This window comes from Malaya genurostris, chromosome 2 (assembly GCF_030247185.1).
Source record: "Malaya genurostris strain Urasoe2022 chromosome 2, Malgen_1.1, whole genome shotgun sequence".
NCBI classification, from domain to species: domain Eukaryota; kingdom Metazoa; phylum Arthropoda; class Insecta; order Diptera; family Culicidae; genus Malaya; species Malaya genurostris.
Genome location: NC_080571.1, coordinates 83,248,057 through 83,273,439, shown reverse-complemented (window position 1 = coordinate 83,273,439; position 25,383 = coordinate 83,248,057). Strand labels below are relative to the sequence as shown.

The 25,383-nt window shown below is 36.1% G+C and overlaps 1 protein-coding gene across 10 annotated transcripts in view; it reads left to right on the top strand.

Moving 5' to 3' along the window:
* LOC131427678 (ATP-binding cassette sub-family C member 4) overlaps positions 1-25,383 on the top strand; it is a 59,846-nt gene that overhangs the window by 5,695 nt on the left and 28,768 nt on the right. For 3 of the 10 annotated variants that reach the window (XM_058591088.1, XM_058591078.1, XM_058591086.1), the window contains exon 2: positions 24,687-24,986. In XM_058591088.1, coding sequence (XP_058447071.1) covers positions 24,802-24,986 — 185 coding nt within the window. In that variant the 5' untranslated portion in view covers positions 24,687-24,801. Of the gene's footprint in view, positions 1-9,393; positions 9,512-16,242; positions 16,454-16,497; positions 16,556-23,509; positions 24,294-24,324; positions 24,345-24,640; positions 24,987-25,383 lie in introns of those variants that run through there. The other 7 variants (XM_058591081.1, XM_058591083.1, XM_058591080.1 and 4 more) reach the window with 7 other exon arrangements.

Here is a 25,383-nt window from a genome sequence, read left to right as displayed (position 1 = left end):
TGAAATCCAAGATGGCGGCTTTCGGTTCATGAAAATTCATCTGAAACCATGCAATATGGGTATTTTTGGAACGGGTACGATGAGTAGATGTTGAATATGGGTGTCTGGAGTCTTTTGAAATCCAACATGGTGGCTCTCGGTTCATGAAAATTCAACTAAACCCATGCAATATGGGTATTTTTGGAACGGGTATGATGAGTAGATGTTGAATATGGGTGTCTGGAGTCATTTTGAAATCCAACATGGTGGCTCTCGGTTCATGAAAATTCAACTAAACCCATGCAATATGGGTATTTTTGGAACGGGTATGATGAGTAGATGTTGAATATTGATGTCTGGAGTCATTTTGAAATCCAAGATGGCGGCTTTCGGTTCATGAAAATTCATCTAAACCCATGCAATATGGGTATTTTTGGAACGGGTATGATGAGTAGATGTTGAATATTGATGTCTGGAGTCATTTTGAAATCCAACATGGTGGCTCTCGGTTCATGAAAATTCAACTAAACCCATGCAATATGGGTATTTTTGGAACGGGTATGATGAGTAGATGTTGAATATGGGTGTCTGGAGTCATTTTGAAATCCAACATGGTGGCTCTCGGTTCATGAAAATTCATCTAAACCCATGCAATATGGGTATTTTTGGAACGGGTATGATGAGTAGATGTTGAATATTGGTGTCTGAAGTGATTTTGAAATCCAAGATGGCGGCTTTCGGTTCATGAAAATTCATCTGAAACCATGCAATATGGGTATTTTTGGAACGGGTACGATGAGTAGATGTTGAATATGGGTGTCTGGAGTCTTTTGAAATCCAACATGGTGGCTCTCGGTTCATGAAAATTCAACTAAACCCATGCAATATGGGTATTTTTGGAACGGGTATGATGAGTAGATGTTGAATATGGGTGTCTGGAGTCATTTTGAAATCCAACATGGTGGCTCTCGGTTCATGAAAATTCATCTAAACCCATGCAATATGGGTATTTTTGGAACGGGTATGATGAGTAGATGTTGAATATTGGTGTCTGAAGTGATTTTGAAATCCAAGATGGCGGCTTTCGGTTCATGAAAATTCATCTGAAACCATGCAATATGGGTATTTTTGGAACGGGTACGATGAGTAGATGTTGAATATGGGTGTCTGGAGTCTTTTGAAATCCAACATGGTGGCTCTCGGTTCATGAAAATTCAACTAAACCCATGCAATATGGGTATTTTTGGAACGGGTATGATGAGTAGATGTTGAATATGGGTGTCTGGAGTCATTTTGAAATCCAACATGGTGGCTCTCGGTTCATGAAAATTCAACTAAACCCATGCAATATGGGTATTTTTGGAACGGGTATGATGAGTAGATGTTGAATATGGGTGTCTGGAGTCATTTTGAAATCCAACATGGTGGCTCTCGGTTCATGAAAATTCAACTAAACCCATGCAATATGGGTATTTTTGGAACGGGTATGATGAGTAGATGTTGAATATTGATGTCTGGAGTCATTTTGAAATCCAAGATGGCGGCTTTCGGTTCATGAAAATTCATCTAAACCCATGCAATATGGGTATTTTTGGAACGGGTATGATGAGTAGATGTTGAATATTGATGTCTGGAGTCATTTTGAAATCCAACATGGTGGCTCTCGGTTCATGAAAATTCAACTAAACCCATGCAATATGGGTATTTTTGGAACGGGTATGATGAGTAGATGTTGAATATGGGTGTCTGGAGTCATTTTGAAATCCAACATGGTGGCTCTCGGTTCATGAAAATTCAACTAAACCCATGCAATATGGGTATTTTTGGAACGGGTATGATGAGTAGATGTTGAATATGGGTGTCTGGAGTCATTTTGAAATCCAACATGGTGGCTCTCGGTTCATGAAAATTCAACTAAACCCATGCAATATGGGTATTTTTGGAACGGGTATGATGAGTAGATGTTGAATATTGATGTCTGGAGTCATTTTGAAATCCAAGATGGCGGCTTTCGGTTCATGAAAATTCATCTAAACCCATGCAATATGGGTATTTTTGGAACGGGTATGATGAGTAGATGTTGAATATTGATGTCTGGAGTCATTTTGAAATCCAAGATGGCGGCTTTCGGTTCATGAAAATTCATCTAAACCCATGCAATATGGGTATTTTTGGAACGGGTATGATGAGTAGATGTTGAATATGGGTGTCTGGAGTCATTTTGAAATCCAACATGGTGGCTCTCGGTTCATGAAAATTCAACTAAACCCATGCAATATGGGTATTTTTGGAACGGGTATGATGAGTAGATGTTGAATATTGATGTCTGGAGTCATTTTGAAATCCAAGATGGCGGCTTTCGGTTCATGAAAATTCATCTAAACCCATGCAATATGGGTATTTTTGGAACGGGTATGATGAGTAGATGTTGAATATGGGTGTCTGGAGTCATTTTGAAATCCAACATGGTGGCTCTCGGTTCATGAAAATTCAACTAAACCCATGCAATATGGGTATTTTTGGAACGGGTATGATGAGTAGATGTTAAATATCGATGTCTGGAGTCATTTTGAAATCCAAGATGGCGGCTCTCGGATCATAAAAATTCATCTGAAACCATGCAATATGGGTATTTTTGGAACGGGTACGATGAGTAGATGTTGAATATTGGTGTCTGAAGTGATTTTGAAATCCAAGATGGCGGCTTTCGGTTCATGAAAATTCATCTAAACCCATGCAATATGGGTATTTTTGGAACGGGTATGATGAGTAGATGTTGAATATTGATGTCTGGAGTCATTTTGAAATCCAAGATCAGCAATAAAAATATACTACGAAAGTAAGAAAATTGTTTGAAGTGATAGATTAAACATAGCAAATCTTCGAAAATATGTATAATTGGATTGTGTTAGTTTTCAATCGCCAATCATTTGGTTGACAGCAACCAATTTGATGTCAACAATTCGACTACCAGAATGCTCAACAAACGAGTTCCTTACTTTTCCCAAGCTTTAGAACAGTAGTATTGGTTCAAGTGCAATATTTGCAGAACTGTCGATGATAAATTTTTGATAGTGATTCTTAAATAAATGTCTGCTTTCGCACAATGAATTCAAATCTACAATACCGTCTCGAAGTGTTGCACTAATTTTTCAAAGAAAATTGTCCGTTTTTATCCGAAATTTGAAAAAAATTACCTCTATAAACAAACGGTAAGTAATGTCGGAAACATTACTGCAAAATCGACGTTAATGCGCAATAGCCTGCACAGTTGTCTTCTAGTAGACCTACAAGCTTATGAAATTAGAATTTAGAGATGCAGATTATAGCGACAAAATTACAAGGTTGTGTAGCAGATACTACCAATCACGGTGACGTTTAATATTTTCAATTCACACTTAATGCCATTTAATATATAGTAAATGGTTAATTGATGAGTGTTACTTGCCGCTAGATGACACTCAACTCCCGAAAAAGTTAAAACTCCGTGGTTTTCACTTCAGTTTTGGTGGGTAAAACACGGTGATAGATTGCATTCACGAGAATAAAATACCAACACCAAAAAAGAACTTCCATGCACTGTCCACCCTTCTGGCATCAGTTGTAGTTTCTTTCCTCTTTCAAATTCATCATTTCTCCGTTTTTAACAACAAAAATATTGAATGCAACACTGGAACCTGCAGAAAAATCCGACCGAAACACAGCGAAACAACGCAGAGCAACAAAGAAATACAATCGCACGCGACGAGCGTTCTACACAAACTAAGTTCAAATTTTTCGAAAAATTTTCATAAACTAGAAGTTCACATTTTGGATATCAAAATGACTCCAGACATCGATAATCGACACCTACTCATCATACCCGTTCCAAAAATACCCATATTGCATGGGTTTAGTTGAATTTTCATGAACCGAGAACCACCATGTTGGATTTCAAAATCACTTCAGACACCAATATTCAACATCTACTCATCATACCCGTTCCAAAAATACCCATATTGCATGGTTTCAGATGAATTTTCATGAACCAAGAGCCGCCATCTTCTATTTCAAAATGACTTCAGACACCAATATTCAACATCTACTCATCATATCCGTTCCAAAAATACCCATATTGCATGGGTTTAGTTGAATTTTCATGAACCGAGAACCACCATGTTGGATTTCAAAATCACTTCAGACACCAATATTCAACATCTACTCATCATACCCGTTCCAAAAATACCCATATTGCATGGTTTCAGATGAATTTTCATGAACCAAGAGCCGCCATCTTCTATTTCAAAATGACTTCAGATACCAATATTCAACATCTACTCATCATATCCGTTCCAAAAATACCCATATTGCATGGGTTTAGTTGAATTTTCATGGACCGAGAGCCACCATGTTGGATTTCAAAATGACTCCAGACATCAATATTCAACACCTACTCATCATACCCGTTCCAAAAATACCCATATTGCATGGGTTTAGTTGAATTTTCATGAACCGAGAGCCGCCATCTTGGATTTCAAAATGACTCCAGACATCAATATTCAACATCTACTCATCATACCCGTTCCAAAAATACCCATATTGCATGGGTTTAGTTGAATTTTCATGAACCGAGAGCCGCCATGTTGGATTTCAAAATGACTCCAGACATCAATATTCAACATCTACTCATCATACCCGTTCCAAAAATACCCATATTGCATGGGTTTAGTTGAATTTTCATGAACCGAGAGCCGCCATGTTGGATTTCAAAATGACTCCAGACATCAATATTCAACACCTACTCATCATACCCGTTCCAAAAATACCCATATTGCATGGGTTTAGTTGAATTTTCATGAACCGAGAGCCGCCATCTTGGATTTCAAAATGACTCCAGACATCAATATTCAACATCTACTCATCATACCCGTTCCAAAAATACCCATATTGCATGGGTTTAGTTGAATTTTCATGAACCGAGAGCCGCCATGTTGGATTTCAAAATGACTCCAGACATCAATATTCAACATCTACTCATCATACCCGTTCCAAAAATACCCATATTGCATGGGTTTAGATGAATTTTCATGAACCGAAAGCCGCCATCTTGGATTTCAAAATGACTCCAGACATCAATATTCAACATCTACTCATCATACCCGTTCCAAAAATACCCATATTGCATGGTTTCAGATGAATTTTCATGAATCAAGAGCCGCCATCTTCTATTTCAAAATGACTTCAGATACCAATATTCAACATCTACTCATCATACCCGTTCCAAAAATACCCATATTGCATGGGTTTAGTTGAATTTTCATGAACCGAGAGCCGCCATGTTGGATTTCAAAATGACTCCAGACATCAATATTCAACATCTACTCATCATACCCGTTCCAAAAATACCCATATTGCATGGGTTTAGTTGAATTTTCATGAACCGAGAGCCGCCATCTTGGATTTCAAAATGACTCCAGACATCAATATTCAACATCTACTCATCATACCCGTTCCAAAAATACCCATATTGCATGGGTTTAGTTGAATTTTCATGAACCGAGAGCCGCCATATTGCATGGGTTTAGATGAATTTTCATGAACCGAAAGCCGCCATCTTGGATTTCAAAATGACTCCAGACATCAATATTCAACATCTACTCATCATACCCGTTCCAAAAATACCCATATTGCATGGGTTTAGTTGAATTTTCATGAACCGAGAGCCGCCATGTTGGATTTCAAAATGACTCCAGACATCAATATTCAACATCTACTCATCATACCCGTTCCAAAAATACCCATATTGCATGGGTTTAGTTGAATTTTCATGAACCGAGAGCCGCCATGTTGGATTTCAAAATGACTCCAGACATCAATATTCAACACCTACTCATCATACCCGTTCCAAAAATACCCATATTGCATGGGTTTAGTTGAATTTTCATGAACCGAGAGCCGCCATCTTGGATTTCAAAATGACTCCAGACATCAATATTCAACATCTACTCATCATACCCGTTCCAAAAATACCCATATTGCATGGGTTTAGTTGAATTTTCATGAACCGAGAGCCGCCATGTTGGATTTCAAAATGACTCCAGACATCAATATTCAACATCTACTCATCATACCCGTTCCAAAAATACCCATATTGCATGGGTTTAGATGAATTTTCATGAACCGAAAGCCGCCATCTTGGATTTCAAAATGACTCCAGACATCAATATTCAACATCTACTCATCATACCCGTTCCAAAAATACCCATATTGCATGGTTTCAGATGAATTTTCATGAACCAAGAGCCGCCATCTTCTATTTCAAAATGACTTCAGATACCAATATTCAACATCTACTCATCATATCCGTTCCAAAAATACCCATATTGCATGGGTTTAGTTGAATTTTCATGGACCGAGAGCCACCATGTTGGATTTCAAAATGACTCCAGACATCAATATTCAACACCTACTCATCATACCCGTTCCAAAAATACCCATATTGCATGGGTTTAGTTGAATTTTCATGAACCGAGAGCCGCCATCTTGGATTTCAAAATGACTCCAGACATCAATATTCAACATCTACTCATCATACCCGTTCCAAAAATACCCATATTGCATGGGTTTAGTTGAATTTTCATGAACCGAGAGCCGCCATGTTGGATTTCAAAATGACTCCAGACATCAATATTCAACATCTACTCATCATACCCGTTCCAAAAATACCCATATTGCATGGGTTTAGTTGAATTTTCATGAACCGAGAGCCGCCATGTTGGATTTCAAAATGACTCCAGACATCAATATTCAACACCTACTCATCATACCCGTTCCAAAAATACCCATATTGCATGGGTTTAGATGAATTTTCATGAACCGAAAGCCGCCATCTTGGATTTCAAAATGACTCCAGACATCAATATTCAACATCTACTCATCATACCCGTTCCAAAAATACCCATATTGCATGGGTTTAGTTGAATTTTCATGAACCGAGAGCCGCCATGTTGGATTTCAAAATGACTCCAGACATCAATATTCAACACCTACTCATCATACCCGTTCCAAAAATACCCATATTGCATGGGTTTTGATAAAATTTTACGAACCGAAATTCACTATCATCAATTTCAAATAACTTCAGACAATGATTTTCGACACCACCCGTTCCAAAAATAATCATACTGCATGTTAAGATTTGGTTGAAATTGATTTTCAATACCACACTCACCTCACGGAATATCACCATGTGGTAGTGAAAATCGCGCATGGGTGATAATCGTGATAATGCTTTTGAATGATAATCATGTGTGAGTTTACGAAACATCGCTAAAGTGAGATTGAACGGGTGATGATTTCCCCCATACTCAGCGGTGATATTTGATGTTTTGAAAATTTCGCACACCGATATTAAGTGATAATCGTTTTCTAATATCATTCTCAGAATATCAAATGATTTTCTTCATGATGTTCGGCGATGATTTTGTAAGTGATAATCACCAACAATTATTATCGGCGATAATAACTGATTTTTGATATTTTGAGAATGATAATGCCAACACTGGTTGTCTGATACAATTTTATTAGATCTTCCGGATGAGCACCCCACAATGATCCTGTTATTGTTCGAGGAAAATTTACTCTTTGTTGGCATTTCGTTATCAGATACCTAATGTGTCCTTCCCACGTGCATTTGGAATCAAACCACATCCCGAGGCATTTGAATTTGAATTTCCCATCATATGAAGCTGAAGCTGCGCGGGATCATGCTTTCTTGAAAAGACGACCAGCTCTGTTTTCTCCGCAGAGAATTCGATACCCAGATGAACAGCCCAAACGGACAATTTATCTAAAGTATCTTGCAATGATTTTTGCAGATCATCAGCTTTGTATGCGTGTATTTGTCAAATCATGTCACTCAAATTTCTTAGAGATGGCTGAACCGATTTTCATAAACTCAAATTCAAATGAAAGTTTTGTCTTGAATACGACTTACTTTACTAATGGGCGCCTTTTCAAAATTTACCCTGAGAGAGAGTGATAAGTTTTTGATCGTGAATATCTCTTGTTGTATCTAACGAATCAACATAATTTTTGCTACATGCCATCGGAAATATGATCACAATTTTATAATAAAATTTTCAGTTGTGTGACATAATCTCAAATGATTCAAAATTAAACTTCTGAAATGTTTAATATAAACGAGTATAAAAGAGGATAATTCATAAGACGCGATTGCCTTTCTCGTATTTTGAAGGTTCATAGCTCAGTGATCTGTGAAAGGATTTATATAATCTAACTACCAATAGAATCGAAATTTTTCAACTTAAACGTGTATAGCAACAGCATTGAAGTATTTCAATAGTACACTATTGGAGTGGAGAGCATCACACAAAATCAGCCGTTCTAATGGCTGTAAAAGTTTTCTAAAGAACTATTAGGATTTCTTGATCGCAAATCGAAGGTAAATATCCTCAGTTTAGTGCAAATCTAGAACAGCTTGGTTACATTTGTGCATTTTTCGCTGTGTGAAATTAACAGTAATCGAGATCAAGTGAAGCCTTCTTTGTTTTTGCGAAAAACGTGAAAAGAGGAATGCTTGCATAATTTATACAATTGATCTAATTGAACTAATTGATATTCGGAGGTGTTTAAGGAACATGTCAGTTGTTTTCGTATTCACGACATCCAGTTATGTCTCTGACATTATCCACCCGCCTTTTTATGGGCCATATAATGCTATTAAATTTTATCCCGATCCGACTTCCGGTTTCGGAATTACAAGGAAATATGTGCAAATTTATGGAGAAAAGCGCACTCGATTTTCTCGGAAATTTCTTAACCGATTTTCACAAACTAAGAAAAAAATAAAAGGTTTTGAAATTCTTTAAAAAGTCCCCAAAAAAGTTTATTCAGATACGACTTCCGGTTGCGATATAACAGTGCGGTTAGTGAAAATTTTCAATTAGATGAGTATTTTTCCACATGCGATGGCGAAACGAGGTGCACTTTTTTTTTCTAAAACTAACTGCGAAATTCATCTTCTTGGCAGATCTTGTTAGTTAGTGAATATATCAAACTATTTTGGGACTACTAGCCTCCGGTTTCCGCTTCCAAAACCACCAATAATAGTGAAGAAAAGCTGCAAAAACGGAACTATCTCTGATTTCTTGTCCTAAAGCATGCTGTGCAATTTCATCCAGATCCGACTTCCGGTTCCGAAATTATAGGGCGATGAGTGTCAAAACATTTAAATCGTCATTCAAAATGACGATGCAAAACTGGTACGCGTCGGTACGTGCGGCATTGCTCCGTTCGCAGCGTGCTTTGTTCAATTTCGTATAGCGTGCAGGATTACCACATTTAATTTATTCAATTTGTACCCACTTGTAAGTGTTATTAAAAAATCATGATAACAATGCTTTTCTTTAAAAGTACACTTATTGCCTTTCTCATATAGAAAGTTTATACAATCACTTGAAAAATTGACTAGTGAAAATTGGCCCGAAGGGCTAAGTGTTCTATATCATTCGACGTGTGTGTATGTATATGTGTGAGTATGTGTCAAATAATGTCACTCATAAAATAAAAAATCTCATAGTCCCATAGGTTGCTATTGTATTTTATCATGCTTTCATAGGGTAAAGTGTGTTTAAAATTGCACACCGTCATTTAGAGCGACGATGCAAAAAGGTAAAATTCTTCTAGATTTGGCTAAAAACTGATTTAATTTGTAGGCTATATTAGTTACTTACTAAACGAACCGACTTCGGCTGTACTGGTTCCAAGTTTCCGGTTCCAGAAGTATCGGAAATATTGGTCAAAAACTCTAAAACGAGACCCACTTAATTTTCTCCGAGATTATTTTATTGATTGACAAACTAAGGCTCAAATCCCTATACTCTCATAGGTTGCTGTTTAATTTCATCAGGGTCCGACTTCCGCTTTCAGATCTGTAGGATAAAGTGTTTTTAATCATTTAGTGCCACGATGTAAAATAAAGAAAAATTCTTATTAACTCGACATAACTGTTTACAAATTGAAAAGGTTATGTTAGTTCCTACACAAAGAAAGTTTATTTTATTCTAGATTGAAAAAAAAAACTACAAGGAACAGCCCCATGGGGTTGTTCGAGCCATTGATGAGGAACAAGGCACCCAAAGTTTCTAATAATCTACAATCAAAAAGTTCAATCCATCCGAACCAACACCGAACATCATTTGTCTTGATTTGCATTTGTTTTATAACCGACGAAATTACATCATTATCCCAAATGTATGCAATTATATCTTTGTACATACTTGCGATTTCGATAATTAAGCTTCTCTTCGCTAAGCTTGTGTTCAAGTTTTTTATGCAAGCATTTTTTTTAGCGTTAAGTTTCTCTACCATTCTGCGATTTCGGTTAAAGCGATAAACTATTTCTCATTATCAATCGAGTTCATCTAATATAAATTAGAAATTAATCTTAAGCACTCAAAATTTATCCAGGGGTAGTTGTCAATTTCTCATGGGGAAACGACTTAACATGGAATTCCGAGCTTGCATGATACAAGATCAAAGCATACCAATTAAGGGCTGACGCCAGTGTATTTGAGGGCGTTTTAAAGGGCTATTTTCACGCTTCAAATCTGATTTTCTCAGAAACGGGGACGAATATAAAAAAACCCAACTGACAATCTCTTAGAAAATTAGTTTAGATTATTCTGTGAAAATTTCAGAATGAATGTTTGACTTTAGCGGTCTAGAAAGTCTTTTTTCTGAAGGAAGAATTGCATAGCTGAGAACGACAACTTTCAACTTGCTCATTGAATATCTCGCCTTCAAAAGCATGGATCGAAAATCTATCCTGACAATGTCTAGATAATTTAGTTTAAATGCGATTAGTGCATGAAAACATATATGTTGTCGCGATAAAAATTAAGTGAATGTTATTTTTGTAATGGAAAGTCCATTTCTATGGTGGCATTATTTTTTTCTGCTCTTGTATCCTGGTAACGTAACGAAACATGAGAGAGAAATAAAATCGGCTCAGCAAGGCTGGTAGCTTTATTGGATTTTATGTGATGTAGTCAAACTTGTAACCGAAAATATCAAAACTTTCTTGGCCACCCGGCCACATCGAGAGTCATTTTACACATTTACGAGAGAGCAACAACTGGCCTCAGCCCTTAAGGTGAAATGAAGCGGAATGCGACAATCGCGTTTTTGATCAATTATTCAAAAACTAGACCGATTTTCTAAAAACGAAAAACACTTAAGTTTTCGAAATCAAATTTATCATAACTAAGTATTCTTAGAATTTTGAAATTTTGCTTTGCCGAGCCGTAATTGGTTTTTGAAATGTATAAACGATAACTGTTCCGTTCCACGGGGATGATTTTAGAACTGAAAAGTAGTGTTGGTAGCAGAATTTCACAAAGAATCTGAAAATGCAACTCAAAATTATAAAATTTTAGCTAAAACAACCGAAATTTGAAAAAGTTTACATAAACTTTTCCGCATTTATTTTATTGCTTGCGCACTGCTGTTTCGTATTGAGGTGGTGTGAGAAATGCACGGTGGGCACGGTGGCATTATATCGTGAGCAAAAATTACATATAAAATTATGACGCGAATTTATGCAGCATTGGGTTTTGTGTTGAAATAAAAACGAGTTGAATACAATAAAATGGATATTGTAAGAAATTGTTTATTTTCTAAGTAACTGTCATTAATAATGCTAATAATGTCCAACTCTGTTGAACATTATTAGCATTATAAATGTTGTTGGTATTATTTTAGATTGTAGCAATTTTTATAGCAAAACTATAACTTCATCATTGACAAGCTACAGAATGGAATACAAACCAAGTATTATCGTGATACAAACAATGTTATAAACATTGAAAAACAACAGGCATATACATGGTTAGCAAGGTGGTCAATACATATACATATAACCTCATGTTAGTCATTCATGATTACTCATGATTTATTGCTCTAGTGTAAGAGTAATCACTAACAATAACGATTGAATTAGCATATATTCAAAGTGTGAAGGATTCAAAAATCCATTACGTCCACTCTTGTTCACAAGCCAATATAACGAGAGGTAACCCCACTGCGCTCTCAATCTGTAGTGTAGTGTTTGTAGCAGAATTTCACAAAGAATCTGAAAATGCAACTCAAAATTATAGAATATTAGCTAAAACGACCGAAATTTGAAAAAGTTTACATAAACTTTTCCGCATTTTTTTTATTGCTTGCGCGCTGCTGTTTCGTATTGAGGTGGTGTGAGAAATGCACGGTGGGCACGGTGGCATTATATCGTGAGCAAAAATTATATATAAAATAATAACGCGAATTTATGCAGCATTGGGTTTTGTGTTGAAATAAAAATGAGTTGAATACAATAAAATGGATATAAATCGTTTATTTGCTAAGTAACTGTCATTTATAATGCTAATAATGTCCAATTCTGTTGAGTTCAATGCATTGATGTTGCTGAAGCAATAAAGCTTGGCTGTGTAATATCGTATAACAGGTATTATTTTAGATAGTAGCAATTTTTTAGCAAAACTATAACTTCATCATTGACAAGCTACTGAATGAAATGAATCACTACATAATTTTAACTGCATGGTAAGATGAACTCATGCGAGTCAAGTAAATACTTTTACGTAAAGGCTGGAAGGGCCTGGTGAACTACTGGCAAAGATATCGAAAATTCTTGAATGTTCTCTTGTCTTCAATCATTCTTTTGAAGAAGCATCCATGATTGCTACTAAGCTCAGGCATATACATGGTTAGCAAGTTATTCAATACATATATGTACATATAACCTCATGTTAGTCATTCATAATTACTCATGATTTATAGCTCTAGTGTAAGAGTAATCACTAACAATGATGATTGAATCAGCATATATTCAAAGTGTGAAGGATTTAAAATTCCATTACGTCCAGTCTTTTTTACAAGCCAATATAACGAGAGGTAAACCCACTGCGCTCAATCATTGAAAAAAGTTCTTGTTTCTATGTGTCCGTTTTTCTTGGTATGCTTTGTGCGACGGTTCGTTCAACTGAAGCGGATAAAATTTTGCGCACATTTTATAACGCTACATTTCACCTTAAAGCTTCAAATCGTTTTATGACACGTTTTTGTCTTGCACTCTAGCAACAACCTACCTCTAGCATGCTACGAGTAGGACTGAAACGTGCTTTAATTTCGCTTCTATTTATAGATTCGCGTGCTTCCAACAACTTCGTTTTTGCATCGATTGACCAATCAGAGCGATGCTCTCTCTTTGATACATCGCTTACTCCTTCAAAACCGTCGTCTATGGCAGGGAAATCCTGTATGCCAAAGATTTTTAGCAGCCAAATAGGACACTGCTCGCTACTAATCAAAATTTCAATCATATATAATTGAAAATACGTGGCTTGATACATTCAAATCGAAACGTAGAAATATTTCCTATCAAATGATGAAATAATATTAATAATTGATACAAAATAGACTGAGCTGTAAGTGTTTAAAACCTGACCACATTTCTACGTGTAGTTTTTCTTGAGTTTCTGATTTGTACCCCTATATAGAAAATAAAGATGTGTACCACATCAAAAATTTCTTGACAGAATCTTCTCATGATATTTTTGAAAATATAAGTGATATGAGAAATCTGCATTATTATACCATTGGGTGGATTGAAAAAGGTAGTACTCAGGCCCGGTGAAAGAGGTGGGTACGGTGGGTAGCACAACCCACCCGAAAATTCCAAAGGTGGGTAATTACCCACTTGAAATTTCGAACAAAAAACATTATGGAGGCTAGTTCTCAAGGTAAAGAAAGGATGTAAAGATATACCGCAGAAAGGTGAGACGTGACAAAAGGGTCATTTGAGCAAGCAGAAATCTTTTAGTAACTTACCTTTTCCCTTCCAACAGAGGAGCCGAGCTTAATCATCTCATCAATGCGAATCATTCGAGTCTCTGATATACCGAAAAATACCGATAAAGGTCTTTTACTCTTTACATTCCGAACCGGCAAAAAAAAGAATGCAGTAGCAAGGAGAAAGTAACTTCTGGTAGCTTTGCCGGACTTAATAGTAAATAGTAGAAGTCCATTGTCGGAATTTTCCGGCAGATGTTTATGGTCAACTCCTCTGGTAGAAAGTGAAAGTTAAGTTACTAAAAGATTTCTACATGATCAAATGAACCTTGTCACGTCTCACCTTCTATATCTTCACATAAATAAAATCACTCGAAATCTTTTGACGTAGGACTACATTTTGATTTTTTATACTGGTGTGCAAATTCAAAATACTGAAAACCGTACAAACAGTGCTCAGGTTTTGAACATCTATATCTCAATCATTTTTAATTGATTTTCCATATCATTACATAAAATGCATTAGAAATATTGCTACACTTTGATTGAAGTAGATGAATCTATATCTAAAAAAATCATATTTCAGATAATTGGTGATTGAAACTTCAGTTAGTAACGAAAATCACTCATTCAAACCAAGATTCTGTATCGAATACACTTGTACACTTTGTGGTCCAGAAAAGAGGAAACAGTTTCTAACACATCGTTCAAAAAGTCCAGAAACTAACCAGGAAAACTTAATTTCGTGTGCAGGAGTATTTTTTATTCATCAACATTATCATTTTTAAATGACATACAATCGTTCTATCACTTTAATAATTTTTCAATACCATCCTTATGGAATGATTGGTCAATGGCCTAAACATCGGCTTCAGTTGTGGCGATGGCTGTTTTATTCGAACCAAATATTTTGCCCTGGCGTGTCTTTTTCTGATCACCAAAGGACAAGAAATCGCTGGGGGCTAGGTAATTGTGAATAACGCGGGTGAGGAAACAGATCGCAGCCCGTTGCGTTTAATTTCTTAATTGTTTTCATCGATTTATGGCACGGCGCATTGTCTTGGTTAACGGTGATTTCTTTGTTATTCTTATGAGGCGGTTTTTTTCGTATTCGCTCTTCAATCACATCACTAACTCAAAGTAATAATCACTTTTGATGGTACTTTTCTGTTCAAGATAGTTGATGTTAATTATACCTTGAACGTCTTAAAAACTGATGCCATGATTGTTCCAGCTACCTGTTACGTTTTCAGATGGCTTTCCCAGTCCCGGATAAAAATAGTGGATCTATGTTTCGTCCATTGTTTAATACCAACGCGTTCCATTTGACTTTTGTTGATTATGAGCGAACACGGCACCCATTTGGAAAAGATCTTTTTTATGCCCAGATTGTCGTACACGATCGTAAAAGAATTTCCAGTACCAGACTTCGCAGCCGATTCAGAGTGTACAGAACCATTGCATGGCTGGTGCTACGATTCTATTGACACTACGAATCCTTCCAGGTCGGGGCTCGAACATTTGACAGCTGGTTTGTAAAACCAGTTGCTTATGCATTGAACCGCCACCCCGGGACTTCATACATCACGATTATCCAAACTTGCTTATATATAACCAAAATTCTCAAAGAAATAATTTTGAAAATTCGCAGACACAAATAAGTTAAAACGGATCACAAAAGACTGCTGCCTCAATATTGAAAACAAATATTAGAAGTGATTTTGAAACCAGCTTATACCTTGGATGCGAAATTTTGTTTCAAACCTTTGTGCCAAAAACTATTCAAAATTCTAATTTACGCGTTTCAGGAAAAGTTTTATAGAAACAATATTTTATTTAAAAAACGACTTTGCACTTTTCAGGGATAAATATAATTTCTATTAGAATAGAGGAATACATACTTCAAAATAGTGGGTCTTTCTCCCCGGTATGAAAAATTACCCACCTGGGTTTCACATGTTTCACCGGCCCTGGTAGTACTGATGTAGTTACTATAATTTTGGATGATGCAATCCATGACGAGTAATTTGAAGTAACTTGAACATTATCAATTAAACACAATACTATCGTCTGGAGAGAGTGATGTTTGCACCATTGGGTGGATTATGATTAACAGTGCTGTTTACATTCGTATTTGGATGGTGCGCGAGTAGCAGATAAAGCTACTCATGTGGGGAGCACTGCAGTGTCCAGTTAGTCTTCATTCAGTCCTACTCAGATGCACCCGGTTTTTGTTTCGGGGAATTCGATGGAAATACGCGACCGTAGATTGATACGCGTTTGCCTCGTATTTAGTGTTGGCTTATTTCTACGCTAATTCTACAACTGCTGTGTATTGCATTTCAAACGAAGGACTAGATAAGCCCCATTCAGTGAACTTCTTTCCGGGGAACTTTATTGTGCGTAAAATAACGGACCAATGAACGACTCATGTTTCGAGAAGTAATCAAAAGCCTGTGATGAGTTCAATCAAGTACCGAGGAATTAGTGAAGCTAGTGGTTCTTTGACCCAGGCTGATTGAATAAAACTAGCCTGATTTGATGGAACTAGTGGAGGCAAACGTAAACATTTGATCTTATGAATGGTTGACAATATAGTATGGTGGCAATAATATGTTTTAAAGTTTGTGTGTCAAGATTACTATTCTAGTTCTTATGTTTATTCATATACAAATTGACATTCATGATGAGCAAATCAATGAAGCTGAATGAATCTATAATCACAGTCGGTATTGCGCAAGTGAATTGTGTTTTTAAGTCAATCGAATATGTTTAGATGTGTGTCTGTGCTATACCAGAATTGTTTGTGTGGTTGAATAACTGCCGGACATTTTTGTTGCTAAAATCTAAGACAGTGATTCTCAAACTGGTCTCTATAGCTCACCAGTGCGCTAAAAAAAACTCATGCTAAGGCTAAGGCCTACGATTTTTCGCAGTAGCAGAGAGTTTAGAAAGCACTGCATTCTACGACATAAATTCTATGTTCTCATTTTGCTTGAAACTGAAATCAAGAAATAGTAATAGAAATATTTTACTTAACACAGTACATGATCCCTAATCACAACACAAAAGGCATATAGTTTTATGTATACTCGAGCCTCGACCTAGAAAGATTAATAGTGTCAATAGCAAATGTCCTGTATAGAGTTTTCTATATGCTTGTGGTAAACCATTGGAATTAGGAGAGATGTCAAAATCAATCATATATCATATGATGTTTCACGAAGAATTCAAAAAATACATATCGGCCCTTATTACCGTTCTCACTTCCACTTCCACTTTCACTTCACTCACATATCACTTCACTTGATTTTACCTATTACCAGTATCACGCAGAGTGAAGTGGTCGCTGTAGTGGAAAAAAACTCATTTTTTCAACAAAATGTTGGTGACGTGATGTTCATAATGAAATCAAGTTCATCCAAGTAATTACTTTTGACTTTGAAGCGACTCCTGTAATAAATATCTACATTCACTTCACTCGATTTTCACCGTGAAGTGATACCGATAATAAGGGTCACAATCACTTCACTTGGTTTTCACCGTGTAGTGATATCGGTAATAAGGGCCATCAATTTGATGTCCGGAACGTGAGAACGATTCGATAATGAAAGCCGTAAACTAATTTCGACGGACGGTGGAGTTAACGTTAACGTTGACAAAAGTTAAATGATCGTCTGAATCGTACTTGAAAGTTGTTTGAGGTTAAGTATTTCATGGTGAAAACAAACAAATTTCACAATTGTGACGTAGCATTCTTGGATGTTAATAAGCTCAAACTTCCGTTTACGTACTCTTATTTTACGTTGCCTCCTTTTACGTAACTCTTTTTACGAACCAAATCCTAAATAACGCAATCTTTTTTACGTTTTCTACTTCGTGAATAGAGGTTTTTCATAAAATTAAATCTTATTTATATTCCATGGAATCACTACACTATCGGTATTTAGAGTAAACGATGTTAGAGGTATTTTAGAAATCCAAGATGGCAACTGCCAGTTTATTGATTTCTTTAAAACCCTTGCATAATGGATATTTTCGAGACGGATTAGATGTGTTTGTGGTCGTTGCGAAGGAATATAGTTAAACCAGTGGTCGTCTTCTTGGATTTTGGAACGACCCAAACATTGTTTTCCTGCTCCTACTCATCAAATTAATTCGCAAATATTGATATGATTAGGTTTTACGAATTTACGAACTACCGCTTTAGTTCGTAGATGCAGATTTCTGTGCAATACTTAGAATTGACCGCGTTTGATTTATTCCAAATATCGATTATTTTCACATTTCGGAAAAAGCATGTAAATTTACATCTCAATAGAAGCACATATCTTATGATCAAATAAGAACCAAAATTTTTATAAAAAAGGCAAAATTTCAATATCTTTATTATCGCCTTCAAAGTACTCCCCTCCTGCGGCAATACACGCATGCCAACGCTTGATCCAATTTTCCATACAAGTTTTATAAGCCGCCGAAGGTATGGCCTTTAGTTCACGCAGCGAATTCTCTTCTATGGTCTCTAAACGCGTTCCCCGCAATGGCAATTTGAGTCTGGGGAAGAGAAAAAAGTCACACGGGGCCATATCTGGAGAGTAGGGTGTTGGTTGATGATATTGGTTGAGTTTTTGGCCAAAAACTGCGACACAACCAACGCTGTGTGAGCCGGCGTTTTGAATGAAATTCAGCTTTTTTGGCACCAGCCGAGAAGTGACGCGTTTCCAACCCAAAACATCAGTTAAAATGTGATCGGCTGATCCATAAGAGATGCCCAACAACACAGCAATCCCTCTAATCGGTACAGAACGATTTTGCAACACGATTTGCTTCGTCGATTCAATGTTTTCTTCAGTAACAGATGTTGTTGGGCGGCCAGGGATCTCATCATGATCCAAGCTTGTACGACCACCTTTGAAGCGTTTATACCACTCGTATGCCTGTGTTTTTCCTAGACATGATTCACCAAAGGCCTTTTCTAACATTTTCAACGTTTCGGAACACTTCATTATAAAAATCGTCACACGAAAATTTTTCAACTTCTTTGTATAGATGCCAAACAAAAACTAATCGTACGGTATGCGTTAAAATTTGACAGAATGTGTATAAAAGTGTTGCCAACGTTGAGAGAATAAAAGTTTACCGATTGGACAAGCGCGGAAATTTTAAAATGAAAATTCCGGTTCTTTTTTGATCATAAGGTAAATAGAGCATCCCATTTTACTTGAATTTATAATTTAAAGCATGTAAAAATTAATCATCTAATCAATTCCACAGCTATTTTATCTAAAATTGCCATCAAAACAGACACACATTTCATTTTTACAATTTCGATGGAAATACGTGGTTTCATCAAAATTGTATTCAATCGTAGTTTTTTGACGGAAATGTAAAAGTGATGTTTTATCAACAGGTATATTATTTCGAACTAGCAAATGAACTGGTTTCACCAACTGGTTAAAATTATATTTATCACAATAAAAACCTTTACCTTTACCCGCTTGTGAGGAATTCGGGCAACCGTCAGAAGGCTGGCTGCATTCCGGCTGCTGTCAAAATTGTCCAGGCGAAATTGCGTCATTATCTCGCCGTACGTGTCTTGTTTATTTCCCTCCTCTTTCTTTTTTCTTTTATTTTATTCGACTTCATTTGATATTCGTCAATCCCGCATGAACGTACAAAAAACGAATCTTGAGACGAGGTAAATGAGATTGAAATATGGATATGTTTGGTAGTGAGAAAGTAATGTTATTGGTAATAACATTTTCCATCATTAATATATATGAAGGGCAATAACTTATTGTCTTTCATATGTATCTTTTATTGGAAAAATAAATCCAAGACGCTTAAAATGTAGAACCGATTCAAACGGTTCTGCCAATCTTGTATGGCAAGAATCCGACAGAAAAGAACCGTTAATAATCGCTAGGCGAAATTCTCTGCCGGAAACGGTTGTTGCATTGTTGCCAGACTTTTGCCGGAATTCTGGCAGAATTCCAGCAAAAATGGCCGGCAGAAATAGCCAGCCGTCTGGGGGGAAATCTGCCCGCCGCGTGCAAGTGGGTAAGCTTAAAAAGCCAGTTTATTTGTGGCATTGCGAAACACAATCAAAATAGTGTTACCTTTCCCGTACACAAAAGTTATGCAATCTCCCTAAAAAACTATGCTCGTGATCAGTTGGTCAAAATTTCGAATGTCTCTTTCTCTGTGAGAATGCAACAAGAATGTTCTAACTTTGATTCAGGTGAAAAAGACGGGTGGGTGATGACAGATACATAACTGGATAATGTTAACACGAATAAAACTGACATGCTTTTTCCACACTTTCGAATATCAATAATCTCAATGTTGTAAGCTTTCAATTCAATATCTATAATCTCAATGTTGTAAGCTTCACTTCAATCAATAATCTCAATGTTGTAAGCTTCACTTGCAGAACTATAAGAGTACAACTATAAGGCGAATTACACCAGAACGAAAAATTTAAGGGTTGTGTAACGGACAAGACTGATTCCGATGACATTAAAAATGCAATGTTCAAATTCATTCATAAGTTAATTTAAAACGATAACTTATTTAAATTAGGAATTAATGTGACATTATTTTCACAAATTTACTTGTCAAACCCGTCCCGAAAACACAAATTTAAATCGTTTTGAAAGAATATCTACAAACCGAAAACCGCCATCTTGGATTTTGGAAATTTGTGAACTATAAATTATTCGCTTTTTACGTTTCGCCGTAGTGGAAATAGTTATGTGCACTTAGCACCGAACCGGTACCAATGCGGTGCCAAAACCCCTAAATAACTATAAATTATTGTTATCCACTCGTCAATCGCGGGTAAAAAGTATCCATAAAAATTCATGAGACATGGTAAAATATTATTCACTTATAAAAAAGGATTTTTACACATAATTAAAACGAAATGAAACATATTAAGTCTCCTTGTGTCACCATACAAAGTAAGTGTTTGTTTTACTAGCAAATAAAACGTCCCGTAAGCCCACTGCTCTCAACCACTGAAAATATTCCGAGTTTCTGTGTGTCGGTTTTGCACGATACGCTTTGTGCGATGATTCGTTCAATTCATGCGCTTGAAATTTTGCGCGCGTTATTTTGGCACTGAATTTTTCCTTAATGCTCGTTCATACCAAACATTTTAGAAAAATTCAATTTTGAGTTATTTGAGATTTTTTCATACTACTGAAAAGGTGACCATAAATTGCTGAATATATCTCCGATGGTATGGAGAAAAAAATATGTTGCTGCGTTAAGTACAACAAAAGGGATTCATGATTAAGTTCTGCCCATTCTTGTATTTCTGAAACTGCGTTCCATAGTAAAGTTAGACGTATTCACATAAAAAAATCTAAAAAAAATGACAGTTTCTATTTGCTGTTTTTCAACATTGAACAACAAATAAGTCAAACAAGTACTACAGTTAGGTTTCCTTTAGAGTTGTGCCGCAAGAAATTTGAAATAAATGAAACTCTGCCCTCAATTGTATCGATTGTCAGTCAACAGTATGAAATAGAACTCCTCTCCGTGTTAGATTCAGTTCTGATGTTTTCAGTTGATTTGTGTAGTAGGATATGAATTCAGTGATGTCTTTCTTATTATCATTAATATTAGAAATTGATCAAATATCCACTCTACAATTTTCAACGACTTCTTCCGCCATTTTCGGAATTGGATCCTGGAACAAGTATATCCGGAATAAGTTTCCATGGACATCAACTAACAAGACTATGTATTGAAAAATATTTGATAAATTTTTCACGTTTTTGCCTTTCTCGTATAGAAAGGCTATACAATCACTGCAAAAACCGACTTTTGAACCGAGGCGCCGAATGTCATATACCATTCGACTCAGCTCGATGAACTGAGCAAATGTCTGTGTGTGTGTTTATGTGTGTGTGTGTGTATGTGTGTGTGACAAATATTGTCACTCACTTTTCTCGGAGATGGCTTAACCGTTTTTCACAAACTTAGATTCAAATGAAAGGTCTCATAGCCCCATACAAAGTTCCTGAATTTCATTTGGATCCGACTTCCGGTTCCGGAGCTACAGGGTGATATGCATAAAAATTGTGAAAAAAAATGTCACTCACTTTTCTCCGAGATGGCTGAACCGATTTTCACACACTTAAATTCAAATGAAAGGTCTTGTGGTCCCATACAAAATTCCTGAATATTATTTGGATCCGACTTCCGGTTTGGGAGTTATGGGGTAAAATGTGCAACAAATATAAAGAAAATATGTGTTCTAACTTTTCTCATAAATGGCGCGACCGATTTTCACAAACTTAGGCTCAAATGAAAGGTCCTGTGGTCCCATACGCAATTTTTGAATTTCATGCGAAACCGACTTCCGGACCCGGAAATATAGGGTAAAGTGGGTTAAAAATTGTATACCATCACTGAAAATGGGGAAAAACCTTAGAAAAATTTCTAAATCTACCTCAAATCTTTTCCAATTGATAGTTTTTATCAGTAGACGGTCAAACAAACCGATTTCGGTTATTCTTTTAAGAATCGAAGAAAATTATTTTGAAGAACACCACAGTGTTATATATGATAGTATGATTGATATGAGAAAGGCATCATTACACCACTAGGTGGATTAAAACAGGTTTTTTGCATCGTTATTTGACACGACTGTTAAAAACTTTTCTCACCCATTACCTTATATTACCAGAACCGGATGTTGGATTCGGATACAATTCAACATCCATGTATGGGACGTTAAGAATTGTCATTGGCAGAGCCGGAGAAACGTGTTAAGTCCAGGTGGATTATTTTGCAGTTTACCGAGGGGCGACCCAGTATTCCTCAATTCTAATGTAAATTTTATTTAAATACGACAAAATCCCACTTTTGAAAAAAAAACACTTCTTTCACCGGCCCTGCTCATTGCAGTCTAAGTTTATTAAAATAATTATTCAAGCCGTTTTGGTGCTTTGGACCACAATTTACGGTGCTTATACACGGGTAAAAATACATTGCCGGTACCATGATTAAAAATCATGAAATCATGAATCATGTCTATCATGAAAAATAAGTCATGATTTCATGAGCAATATGGGTGGTATCATGCACAATAACACATCTTTCATGTTTGCTTATGAAATTTCATGAGAAGGTATGATTCATGATTTCATGATTAAAAAATCATGGTACCGGTAATACAATTTTATCCGTGTAGATCTGGGAACTAGTGAAGCCGAAGCAAAGTTTGTTTGATCATCAACTAACAAGACCCTAAAATTTGAATAATTTTAAGCGATAGTATATTATGTTCAACACTTATGGCCCTATAATACCGCAACCGGAAGTCGGTTAAAATTCAATAACCACCTATGGAACTGTATGAACTTTCATTTGATTCTAAGATTTTTCCATCACTAAGAATTTGGTGAGTTCAATTTTTGAGTTTCTGAAAACTATCTCCGATTCTTTCGGAAGCCCGGGGACCGGTATAATTGAAGTGGGTTATTTTGGTCATCAACTAACGAGCTTTACAAACTAGTAACATTTGTTAACCAATTTAAAGGATTTTGCATCTTTTTACATGGTCAGTTATGATCAAATACTCTTGAAATTGAAATTTTTACACTTAAAAACAACTTATTTTGGAGTTCAATCCAATTTTGAAAATTTTATATGGAATCGCAAGAACTAAACAATTGTAAAAGTTTCAATATTTTCATGTTCACCCTTTGACCTTGTTAAATGGGACTTATTTAACACAAAAAAGAACCCTTTTAACAGACTTTCGAATTAATTTACTTCAGATCAAACTGTGTAACGCCTAATAATACAAATACTGGTGCGTTTTGTTCATAAAGTTTGTTATATTGCGGAGGAATGACTGATTTAAAAAAACGGATTTCACTTCATCCATCACTAAGAATTTGGTGAGTTCAATTTTTGAGCTTTTGAAAACTATCTCCGATTCTTTCGGAAGCCCGGGGACTGGTATAATTGAAGCGGGTTATTTTGGTCATCAACTAACGAGCTTCACAAACCAGTAATATTTGTTAATCAATTTAAAGGATTTTGCTTCTCTTTACATGGTCAGTTATGATCAAATACTCTTGAAACTGACATTTTTACGCTTATAAACATGTAATTTCGGAGTCGGAAGTTCAATCCAATTTTGAAAATTTTATATGGAATCGCAAGAACTAAACAAGCTACAGCTAATTGTAAAAGTTTAAATATTTTCATGTTCACCTTTTTACCTTATTAAATGGGACCCTTTATCAGACTTTCGAATTAATTTACTTCAGATTAAACTGTGTAACGCCTAATAATACAAATACTGGTGCGTTTTGTTCATAAAGTTTGTTATATTGCGGAGGAATGACTGATTTAAAAAACGAATTTCATTTTATTCAGTTTCCATCAAGAACATGAGAACTAGGAAGTTAGTCATCCGAAACTGCTTTAAATCATAAATGGTATGTAACACTGGAATACAAATGCTAGCACTCTATACCTTCCGGAGAACGGTAAGGTTACCTATATGTTCATGCTACTTGTTTGCTGTTGCGTTTCGCAACATTTTAACAACCACCGAATAATTCATAAAGCAATTATTTCCGGCAGGAAAATGTAGCATTTCACAGTTTTGCACCCGAAGGTTATCAATTTTCGCATTGAATAGATTTGGATTCAACCATCTCTCGGTTGTGAATTTGACTCATTTAATAAACCGTTAGATTTGCGCGGAGTAAGCTACCATTTAGACGTTATCTAGAGAGACGCACTAAAGTTATCGAAATAAAATTAATAAATTTATAAATAGTTTTCATCTAAATTGTGTACTTATTACTACTTCTAATTGTGAGCAGATTGTCAGAAAAATGCATTAAAAACAGCATATGAAGAAAGTGAAAAACACATCGGAAGTGACCAACAGAAATAAAATCCAGCGTAGGTGATAAGTGAATCAAACTAGAACGAAAAATGGATAACTCACGTAAACCGGAAAAGAAGAATCCTCGGAAGGGAGCCTTTTGTGTGTCACAGCTGTTGTTCACCTGGCTGCTACCACTGTTTTACCGGGGCTGTCAACGAGGACTGAACAAAGATGATCTTACTAAGTGCCTAAAGGAAGATAAATCGGAAGATCTTGGTGACCTCTTGGAAGAGTAAGTATTGCACGTGATTTCTGTTCTATACTTAACCTGCCGTAAAGCAATAAGTCAGCTGGATGGCCTACTTCGACCTTCACCTGATTTTGCATGCTATTTTGCAGATAAGATAATGTGCGTTTCGGTGTTGGAATAGATTCATATCCTCAATCCAAACATTCCGGAACGACTTGTTTGTTTTGTCAAGCACTACTCTGTTGAAAACATTTCTGGTTAATCGACCGACTGAGCAGGGTTTCGTCGGTGAAATAAGCAGACTGGCCAACAGATTAATAAACCGATTGTTGCGCCAGCTTATGAACATATTTTTTTTTAATTGGTAAAAAAGTAACGACTTTTGTAAACATGTATTTAAACAGCTCATAAAACTTTCGAATAAATTATTCTGCTTAGT